The 11,747-nt window shown below is 35.9% G+C and overlaps 1 protein-coding gene across 3 annotated transcripts in view; it reads right to left on the bottom strand.

The window, feature by feature from the left end:
* Nucleotides 1-11,747, bottom strand: part of TNPO1 (transportin 1) — a 91,433-nt gene that overhangs the window by 43,127 nt on the left and 36,559 nt on the right. For all 3 annotated transcript variants that reach the window (XM_029942420.1, XM_029942422.1, XM_029942421.1), the window contains exons 3-5: nt 9,303-9,378; nt 5,178-5,327; nt 956-1,062 (exon numbers count right to left, since the gene is read on the bottom strand). In XM_029942420.1, coding sequence (XP_029798280.1) covers nt 956-1,062; nt 5,178-5,327; nt 9,303-9,378 — 333 coding nt within the window. The remainder of the gene's footprint in view (nt 1-955; nt 1,063-5,177; nt 5,328-9,302; nt 9,379-11,747) is intronic.

The following is an 11,747-nucleotide window of genomic DNA, read 5'->3' as shown; positions in this document are numbered from 1 at the left end:
TTCATGATTATTGTAGTTTTAATTTTTTAATTCTTGGAGTTTGTTTTCTACAATTTTGATCTCCTTTTATGTTGTGACCACTATACCAAAGTATTATTTAAATTTTAATCAACTCTTACTCTACGGCTGAATACAATTACTATTTTAGTTCTTCTGTAATCTTATCAATGTAGTTCTAAAGCATTATTGGAAAATGTATCTATGGGAAAGTAAGTTGTTTTTGTTTTTAGGGAGGGAGAAGTGTGACTTTAAAGACCCCTCTGCTCACTCCCTCTCTCTCCAGTTCCTCCTTTTCCTCTTTCAGAACTTGCAAACAAACTGCCAAAAGGCCCCGTTTTTTTTGTTAGGTTATTCCAGTGCTTCCCCTGCCTAAAAGCCTTGCTCTTTCTCGAGGGGGAGAGGAGGCCCTGCCTTTGAAGAAGCAAAACACCTCAAATGGTTTCCATTCAAAACAGACTTCTACACAAACTGGAGGCTGGCTAATGAAGGAGAGACTTAAAATGAGAAATCCACACAGACTCCCTTTCCCATATGGAAAGGCTGCTACTGATTTGATCAGGGAGGGACAGACAAGAGATTGTAATTACTATATGATTAAAACTAGATTACATATACTGTAGGCATGTTATTATATAAGAGGTAGCAAAACGATCTAGATAAAGCAAAGAAATACTCATGGTTGGTAAATTCGGTAAATTTAAATCTATGAAGAGTACCAGATTAAATGATCATATTTCTTTATAGGAATTACAGTAAAGAGGCTTTATTATAGCTTAATAGTTCATAAAGAAAACAGTAACATAAATGGTCCCTAGTGTAAAACAAAAGGGTAACTGGAAGCTTCTAAGTTTTGCAGCCATAGGTTTCAGAGAAGTTATTTTTCTCAAAGTTTACAAATATACAACATGACTAAAAAATAGAGAAGAAAAAGTACGTAAGAAGCAAATTTCTTTACCTCACAAGTGTTGTAATCTTCAGAATCCAAGAGGCTACAGAGTTTCGGTAAGAGGTCAGGCCAATTCTGCAATTCTCCCTTGGAGGCTATGGTTGTAATCAAAATACCTTGAAAGAAAACAAGCACCTTTAGGAAATCTGACTACAGTATGTCAGATCCTGTCATGGGTACGCACACATGTGCTCACATTTACTTAAATGCCCCAAATCAGCCCAGGACCTCCACACCGTGTAAATAGTAACGTTTACCCAGGAACCCCCTTTCTACAGCAGCACACCTGTAGAAAAATCACAGCATAAATCAGATGTTTCTAATACTGTATTCCAACACTCTACCCTCTTTTGTATTTAACAATTATCTGCACAAAAAGGACAAGGACTGCTGCCTTTTTTCAACAAAACCAGTAGTTCCCCTCATTAAAATTAATCTTTAAACAATGCGGGGGTTGGGGCACTGGCTCCCCTCAGTTGAAAACCCACACATTATCGCTGAATCCCCAAAACTTAATAGCTTGCTGCTAACTGGAAGCCTCAGTGACAACATAAACAGATGGTTAATATATATTTTGTGTACATGTAAAACGCCGTTTTTATCATAAAAAGTAAGCTACAGGAAAATGTTATTAAAATCATAATGAAAATGTTTATAGTATCTATTGTATTTAATGAAAGTTTTTTCCTCTATAAACAGACTCATGCAGTTCAAACCTGTGTTCTTCAAGGGTCAAAAGTGTTCCTATTTTAAAGAAGTTATATACAACAAGAGTAGAACAAAAATATACCAAAATGTGCTTAATCACTGGGTGATAAGTATGAGTCTGTTTCAAACAAAAATACATTCAGAAAGCTGCAATCTGCTCTCTGACTTACACTAGGATCTCAGCCGCAGACTACGGTAGAGAGAGTGAAAGCAGATGAGCCATCAATTGAGAACCATCCTGTGCCCAATAATCCTTCTGGTATGGGAAGACCCACACACCTCTCCAGAAGTTCCCACTTAAGGGACTCAACCCCTGGCAAGGCGATCTTGGATCCTGGAGGCTGAGGGGGCACATGCTGATGGATCATGTCACTCTGACTGGACTGTTTCAACTACATTGTGTAGATCAGTTGTGACAGTTAATGAATTTGTAAATAAACAAAAATGTAACACAAAGGTTTTGTGTTATACAAACAGTAATAATGCAACAAGTTTTGCATTAATGTTTTCTTCTGCCCTAGCAAATTTAACATAATATAGTATGTTTGATGATTAAACATCTTTTAGTACCATAAGATCTGTATAAACTCTGACAGTAGTGAATTACATGTACTCTAAACTTCTAAGTACTAATTTGTAAAACTGAAAAAAAAGTGTTCTCTCGTTATTTTGAGACTTCAGTGAGATATGCAAAAAAAAATGCCTGGCACATAATAAACACTATAAATACTCAAGGATAATTACTGCAGCAAATCTACTTTGTGTGTATAAACGGTCTCTGAATTTTCCACTGTTAGTTTTTGAGAAAGTTGCTCTCAGTGGCAAAGAGTTAAAAAATGTAAAGTTGCTGGTCAGTATGTACTCTGCACTGAAGAATTCTAACTTATATGGTAAGTTCATCAATGTATTAATAGCATTTTCAGATATAATCCTTAAAATAGTTTTCGGTAAAATCTACAGTAGAGCTGTTCCTTCTTGCCATTTATTCTTTCCTAAAGTAAAAATATGTAAGAACTGAGGGATAGAGAAAGCTCTGGATCTGCCTCAACAAAACCATGTCTTAAAAAAAGCAGTAATAAAAATTAAATGGCAAACTACAACTTGGCACTAACAGATTACTGACATTCATTACTTTTGCTAGAAAATCATTAAATGTTCAAAGACCAACAAATTCAAATTTAACTGGCCCATATCACTTCAACCACTTCCAAAAAATCTTCTAAACCCTAGCATACCTGCAAAAAGTGAAAAATTGTAATTCTCAGTGTATATTACAAAGGTGGGAGTGAAAATTGGTATTTGTAGCAATACTTATTAAAATTTTAAATGTTTAAACACCACACTTGACCCAGTAATGCTATTTCTGTGAATTAATTTGACAGAAACTTTCCCACACTGTATAAACATATATAAATAATCACTAAAAGGATGCTTTAGGGTGGCTCAGTCAGTTAAGTGTCCGACTTGGGCTCAGATCATGATCTCACAGTCCAGGGGCTGTGCTGACAGCTCAGAGCCTGGAGCCTGCTTCAGATTCTGTGCCTCCCTCTCTCCCTGCCCCTCTTCCACTCACTCTGTCTCTCTCAAAAAAATAAAAATAAAATTAAAAAAAAATAGTAACTAAAATAAAATTACAAATGAACCATATGTTCTTAAACAAGAGAAACAATTTTATATTTGTCTAAAGGATCACACAGTCAATGAAATGTGGTCCTTTCCAATAAACTTCCTTGGCAACATTCCTAATATGTACTATTAAGACTAAAAATTTTTTTTAAAGTCCAGGGGTGCCTGCAAGGTCGGTCTGACTTTGGCCGAGGTGATGATCTCACAATTCATGGGTTCAAGCCCTGCGCTGGGTTCTATGCTGATAGGCTGGAGCCTGGGTTGGATCCTGTGTCTCCCTCTCTTACTCTTACTGCCCCTCCCCTGCTTGTGCGCACTCTCTCTCTCTCAAAAATAAACAAACATAAAAAAAATTTTTTTTAATTAAAAAAAAAAAAAAGTCTGGCATACATTCTCCATTCTTTTTACCAGTGTCAAGAGTTGGCAGAGCACTGGGAAGGCATATTAGGGTCCATCAGAATATACTAGGGATTCTCTTTTCTCATATCAGAAATGCCCTCTACCCATCCCATTTAAAAAAAAAATTTTTTTTTTAAATTTTAATGTTTTTATCTTTGAGAGATAGAGACAGCATGAGCAGGGGAGGGTCAGAGAGAGGGAGACACAGAATCCGAAGCAGGCTCCAGGCTCTGAGCTAGCTGTCAGCACAAAGCTGGATGCGGGGCTCAGAGCCATGAACCATGAGATCATGACCTGAGCGGAAGCCGGACGCTTAACTGACTGAGCCAGCCAGGTGCCCCTACCCATTCCATTTAAAGTCATTGTGCATAATGGCAGTATTTAAGACGTGAATATTTTGGGGGAAGCCACAGAGCCTTTGGTTATTTTAAATAAAAGATGAATTGGGTACGTTTCAAACCCATGACACAGAAAATGCAAAAGCAGAGAACTCCTAATGAAAATGATTGAATTATGAGGGAGGTTCTCAGTAACCAACTTCCATTCAACCAACCTGCCAGATTAACAGAAGCTTTCTAGGTCCCTGTACAATCCGGCTGCTTAAGCCCCATGGCATACTGAATGCTGCCCATTAGTAGGCCACTCTAGAGTCCACCTGCCTATTTCTGCTTCTACTAGTTGATGTTACCAACAGTCAGTTGTGTTTACTCCATAAACTATTTATACCAGCTATTATAATTAAACAAACATCTTAATACTAGATAAATGGACAGTTGTTCTTTCACTCAAGCTGAACACTGAAAAGACTAAAAAATACTGCTGTAATTAGACAAAGCAAATATTAAAAACAAGAGTAGAACACAGTAAAGATTTAAGGTCCTACTCTTAAACTGTTTTATAAAATTTCCTTTCCATGTAAAAGCGAAATGGGAAATTATATCCGACACATTATACAAAAAAGCCAGATAATAAGGAAATCAAAGAAAAGGCAGTGATCTGACATTAATATCATTTGTTAATGCCCCATTTTAACTATTAAGCAACTACCAGTGAGTCTGATCTCACTAAATAAGGCTTTTTACTACACTAATTAACATTATTTCAAAAGCACTTAAAAGTGGCAATGAAAAATTCCCCACTCATAATTCAACATGAAATGGACAACAAAAATTCCTATAGAAATAGTCTATCATCTCGGGGCACATGGGTGGCTAGGTTGGTCGAGTGTCTGACTTCAGCTCAGGTCATGATCTCACGGTTCGTGGGTTTGAGACCTGCGTCAGGCTCCGTGCTGACAGCTCAGAGCCTGAAGCCTGCTGCAGATCTGGTGTCTCCCTCTCTCTACCCCTCCCCCCGTTCACACACACTCTCTCTCTCTCAAAAATAAACATTTAAAAAGCAAATAAAAAAACTGGAAAGTTCAAAACAACCAGTGTATCATCTCAAACAGCAACCCAGTTACAAAGAGAATAAGCACAACTGTGATAGTATAACTTACCTACAGTGGCTCTAATCAGAGGAGAGGAATCACCAATATTGTTTAAACATTCACTCTTAATAAAGTCTGTTACACCATTTGGAAAGTTCTGAAAATGTGCTTTCACATTATTCTTCAAAATGAGACCACTCAATGATCTTGTGGGTTCATCTGTAATAAAATAATACTATTGAGTTTTAAAGTACTTTTCATTTCAAAATGTATCAAGAACGCTTTGAAAATAGTTCTATTCAAAAACTGATTGTGACATTCCAATAATTTTGCTATAACCAGGAAAAAAGCATCATAAATAATTATCAAATGATTAGCTCCATGATTTGTAGTTCAGGGTTTCTCAACCTTGGCACTGACATTGTGGCTCAATTCTTTATCGGGTGCTGTCCTGAGCATCCTATGATGCTGAAGCAGTACCGCTAGCCACAGATTCCAGTACTACCTTTCCAAGTTTTAACAACAAAAATGTTTCCAGATAATGCGGAATGTTGCAGGGGTGGGATGGGTGGCAAGGGAGGGTCAAATTGCACCTGGTTGAGAACCACTGACTTAGTTTAAGAGTTAATTTAGTTTACATATAGCCACTGCATTCAAGTTTATTGGAACCTGATATAAACATCTAATTACAGATCTCAAAAATATTAGTGACTAAAAATATATGGGATCACCTTCACATACAAATAACTGACATTCATTTATGTTTTTCACTTGACTCTGAGCTAAAAAAAAAAAAAGGGTAAAACAATTTTAAAATTTCCAGAAGTTAAATAGAGAATTTACATTAAAACGTTTCATCCATAAATGTGTGTTAACAAATTTTAAAAAGAAATTTAATACTCGTAGAGGGTAACTGATGCTTTACCAACTGACATCAACACCAATATTAGCAATAGTTGGGATCTTCTGAAGGCTTAGTTGGTATTAAACACTGTTAAATTCATTCCAAATAGTGTGTTTTTAATCCTCACAATCTCATGAGACAGGAATTATTATTCCACTGCACAAATGAAGAAACTGAGGGCTCTGCCAAGTCACACAAAGCTATTAAATGAGGAAGTCAAAATATGAACCTCAGGAGTCTGGCTCAAGTCTACACTTGATGCATACTATAGTATTACCCTCCTCAAAGGACTGGATGACACTTAAGAGCTGGCGTGGTGAACAGAATATGCTATTACAGCAGTTCTGTGTTACACACCTTTTTTGAAAAATAACATACCCTTGGGGCACCTAGGTGGCTTAGTCAGTTAAGCGTCCAACTCTTTGATTTTGGCTCAGGTCAAGATCTCAGAGTTCGCGAGTTCAAGCCCTGCATCAGGCTCTGTGGTGGCAGCACAAAGCCTGATTGGGATTCTTTCTCTCTCAAAATTAATAAATAAACATTAAATAAAATACCCCGAGCTTACTCTAGTTTGTAGAATGCTCCCATATCTGACTGGCACTGAAATATTGAAGCGTGAAGCATATGGAGAGGCAAAAGGACAGCAAACTTTCTTTGCACATAAATCCCACTCAGGCCATCACAGTAATACAGGCTAAAAGCTTTTATGTCACACCATCTAATAATTTCTTTCCGGTTTCAATTACAACCCATTCCAATAAATAACTTAAAGTCAAACAAAAACACTTCTAAATTCACTTGCAAGTTTAAAACAGCCATAAAATAAATGAAGAGCCAGATATTTAACTTCTACAAGCAATAATCTTTTTTTGTCTTAAATTAGCCCTTAATAATTCAGTCATATAGTTTTATTTCAAATAATAGGGATTTGTTTATAATACACACTATTGCTTTTACAATAAAAGATGAGTTTTAATAGGCCACAACACAAGGTGGAAGTAATTTAAAATAAAAATATAAAGTATTTTCTATTCAAATATTTTAATTAACAAAGAAACATCCTCTGTCCTAAATCCATAAAGGGCCACTGATCAACCATTTCCTTTTTTTTTTTTTTAAAGGCTTTACTGGGCCTCACTTTGCTGATTTGTAAAGCAAGGGAATTAGATGAGCTTCTCTCTGAGGTCTTCCAGATATAAAATTTTACTTCATGATTCAGTGTAAACAAATTCATGAGAGGAATGGTGAAAAGATTACTAAATAAGCATTTCCACTTCAAGATGCTATTTATGCTCCTTCACTAATAAGATGATCCCAATGCCAACATTTTCTTTAAATAGAAAATGAGATATAGCAAGTTTATGTCCCAAATAAATAAAGCACAAGAAGGAATATTAACTGTTATACAAATGTTAAGCTCCTAGTGTGTCCTTTGAGAAATGGTGACTAATGAATTGGAAACAGTTACACCCAACATCTTGATATTTGAATTATACGCTTGTTTGCTTTTAAAAATACTTCTGACTTATTCTTAACATCTCAAAAAACCTTTAATAAAGAATATTTTTTAAATGTTTAATATTTGTAATTTAGAATGTGCACATGGACAGGACAGAGAATAGAGAAATTGGTGAAAATAAGTTTAAAATTTTCAAGTAAAATAATTAGTTTAGAAAAATTAATTTCCTAAAGTTACCTAAAAAACAAGTAACACTGACTTGATTACAAATTACTTGGGAAAAATAAAATTTCTATATTAAGAAACAAAGTATCAAGTATATCAAACCAGGAATATTAATTGCTGAATTTAAAGATATGCTGAAGGAATACATCCCTCAACCACAGATTAAAATCCCTAAAATTAACATTTAAAATTAAAAACAAATTACTATACTGTAAAAAATTATCGAAATATGAATATAAGAGTATCAAAATCTGAATATAAGATGGGGGATATTTTGCTACACCTGAAGGCCATTAACCCTCTAGAGCCTTGGACACCTATCCTTAGATGGTCTGGCACTCTAACATGGGGCATTAGCTGGAAAAAAAAAAAAAAAAAGACAGGTGAAATCAGTGTCAGAATCAGTGACAAAGTCTAAGACTCCCCAACTCCAAGTGCCCTGTTTTTTGTTTTTTCTCTGGCATCTGAAACACTAATCACTGAACAGGGTACAGTGCTTTCACTTAGGCCAATTACTTAACAGTAAGTATCTTAGTGCCTTTTGTGTGTCTGACAATGCTCTAGGAAGGGAACCTTCAATACTCAACTCGATGAAAAACACGTCTCACTATAATATAAGTTCCATGAGGGCAGAGACTCTTATTTTGTTCATTTTCATTGCCCCTGAGCCTGGAAATGAAGGAGTGCTCAATAAATATTTGTGAAATGAATGAATGAAGTCTAGTAGGACACATGACTTGTATTACATACAATAAAATGATCATATCGTATAAAAATAAAACTAGTTTTCAGGCTGTGAATTGCCACAAAAGTAATTTAAGTTAAAATTATTGTAGACTGGGGGTGCCTAGGTGGCTCAGTCATAAGTGTCCAATGTTGGCTCAGGTCATAATCTTGTGGTGTGTTTGAACCTTGCATTAGGCTGTGTTGACCGGTTAGAGTCTGGAGACTACTTCAAGATTCTGTGTCTTCCCCTCTCTCTGCCACTCCCCAGCTTGCTTGCTGTCTCTCTCAAAAATTAACAAACATTAAAAAAAAAAAATTGAAATAAAATCCCTGTGGAGGAACAGTCAATAAAGTTTCATTATACAGTTCAATACACCATTAGAAGTTTTAAAAAGTCACAAATTTATGAAGAGAACAATCCCAATTTTAGTTAAATTTAAAAGTAGTATATAGCCATGTAAGACTGTAGAATTAATCAAAAGTAATAAATTCTCTCAGGGTGACAGGACTACAAGTGATTTTGCATTTTGATTATATGAATTTTCAATTGTTTTCTATGAATTCACATATATTAATCAGTAAATCCTGCATTCAATCTGTATGTACAATGATTCAAGCAAAATATCAAAGTAGACTTTGTAACATTCTTTTCATTCACAAAATGAGGGAGTTTATTATAAAAACCCTCAATTAACAATTGAATGTTTATTAAGAATCTAAATTAAACATAGAATAGACTCTTAAATCTCTCTGTTCATTCCACATCTATAAAACAGCAGTTACTGTAAAATGCAAACCTCTGAAATTAGTAACTCTCACTATATTTCAACATATCTTGAAAACATTTCCAAGTAGTTATATCAATACAAACCTTACTTACCTTCAGATTTTAATTTTGTAAGAACAAAAATCAGGTAGTTGTTAAAATCTGGGTATTGATTGAGTTGTTCCAGTTTCTAGAACAAACAGTAGTTAAGGAAACTTCTCAATGTATCTAAGAAAGAAATTAAACATTTTCAATCTAAAATCAGGAATCCCATTTGTGGTATTTTAAATCTTGCATTTTTTTTCTTAGGAAGAATAAAGTTATCTTACTAAAACCATCAATACACTATTCTAAGAATGCACTAATAACTCCTATAAATCTCTTTGCTACTTTATGGCTGAAACATTAAACTTAATGCTTTATATCAATTATATTCAATATAACATAAGCCAAGTTCCACCTTGGGAATGTTTAACATGGCAAAAATATTTCAAAAAAGAATTTTTTTTATTTGAACTTTAAAAACCTTAATCAGAAAGTGAGAAGCATCCCGAAAAAATGAAAACAGGTTTTTAAAGATCATTTACAGAACTTTGTAAAATGGCTTTTTGACTTACAATTAAAAATGCTTTTACTAGACTCATTTGTTCTAGAGTTCAAAAACTGAATATAAAATGCCACTTAAAACACAAGTCTGTTATAATATCATATTACATAAGGTCAGAATGAAATTACTGAATTGCAACAGTCCCACAATTGTGCCCCCTCCCCAAGATCTAACATTTCTAGGGACATAAATTTGCAGTTTATTTTATTCTACTAGCAGTCCACAGTGACATAACACGCTATATCTTTCTTCATGCTCTCCTAACCTCTATCTAATATTCTGTTTAATAGCACTAATTGTTTTGTTAGACAGAAAAATCAAATGTTTTTACTCAGCAGACCTAAATCTATTTTTAAATTAAATCTATGATAAAAACCCTAGGTACACTGTATTAGCTACTTATTACATACTAGAATACCCTCAATAGGTAGTGTTCAGATTAACTAGCAAAAACATTCTCTAGAAAATTTCAGAAGTCTACTTTCTCTGACCAAGAAAAAAACCAATGGTTTCTTTCTTTAGTCAACGGCCAAGACCAGCATGCTGATGTGGTAATTTTTCATAAACATTTCCTGATAAAATTTACTTTCTTATAACCTGAGCTATCTATCCAAATTTTATTAATGATCCTGCAAAAGGTAATTAGGCATATACAAAAACAAGAATGAAATAAATGCTTTCCTAAAGTCACAAACGAAGAGGATCATCATCCATCATTAGGCACTTTGAAAATATAAAGCTGTATACTGAAATTTAATTTGTTCCTTTTGCAGAAGGCATACTATGCTTCAAGCACAAAGAATAAACTGTAAATTTGATGGTTAGCCCAAGCACAGTACGGTGCATATAAAACGTATTTAATAAGTACCAAAACAGGACATAATGACCTATAGTGCCATAGAAAAAAAAATTACAAGGTGGTTATGGGCTCAGCTACTTTAAGAAGTAAGTGTGTCAATTAATTAAAAACTTCTATCATTCCTACAGCTGTAACAACACAAATTATGACGGGGGCACCACAGGGTTTCAGATACAAGCTGCCACACACCCCAAAACTACTATCCTTCCCTCGGTACTGGCAGCATTATCCCCTCCACAGTTTTAAATGAGCAGTATTATATTAACCAAGAAGGTACGTGCGTGCTTCCTCCTCTATAAAGGTTTTAAGTGACAGCAATGCGGTACTTCGACATTTATTTACCAGAATTTCTCATGGAATTGTGTATAATCTCACCTTTGTACTATATTTAAATAAGCCCTAAAGAGCTTACTTACCCAATTCTACAGTTTTGCTGTTGACTTAACAATACAAAGAGATTTTCTGCAAAAATAGCAGACTTAAATTGTTTAACTTCTTTGGTCTCAAAATAACAGGGAGAAAAAGGTTGTCGATGACTAGGTGAATGAATCGGTCTCCTCTATCCGATCCAATGATCCGATATGTATTTGTCCACAGTTCAGGGCACCAGAGAAAACCCACACACCAGAGGTTTTGCTGCTTTTAACCTTTTCGGTCTCTAAAACCGTGGCAGTATGACCGCTACCCCAGCAAACTCCGTAAACACTGGGTAACTGAACAACCTTTTGAGCCAAAGACTATTTCACTTGGGAGCCAGGAAGCTAGCAACAGGTGTGAGCACGACCAGCCCTGGATGAGGCCTGGGACCCCCTACTTGTAGATTTCCTGTACTTTGAGGGACGGGCCCTTAAGAAACCCCAGGCCCAATGCGGCGGTAGTTTAAACCCCGCGCCAGCTCCACCCCATTTCTGGTCGGACTCTCGGCTGGCGAGCCCGGTCTGGCACGCAGCACCCTCCACCCGGACTCGGCCGGCTGCCCCCTCGGAGCGGGGAGCATTGTGTGCAGCGATGGAGCCGGGGGGCCGGGGTCGGCGCCGCACCCGGGCCTCACCCGCCGCGCCGTTTTCCGCCCCACCGGCAGGTCAGCGGTGGG

The sequence above is a fragment of the Suricata suricatta genome, chromosome 6, assembly GCF_006229205.1.
Source record: "Suricata suricatta isolate VVHF042 chromosome 6, meerkat_22Aug2017_6uvM2_HiC, whole genome shotgun sequence".
NCBI classification, from domain to species: Eukaryota; Metazoa; Chordata; class Mammalia; order Carnivora; family Herpestidae; genus Suricata; species Suricata suricatta.
Note: the sequence above shows the minus strand (reverse complement) of the source record. Positions and strands in the feature narration are given on the sequence as shown.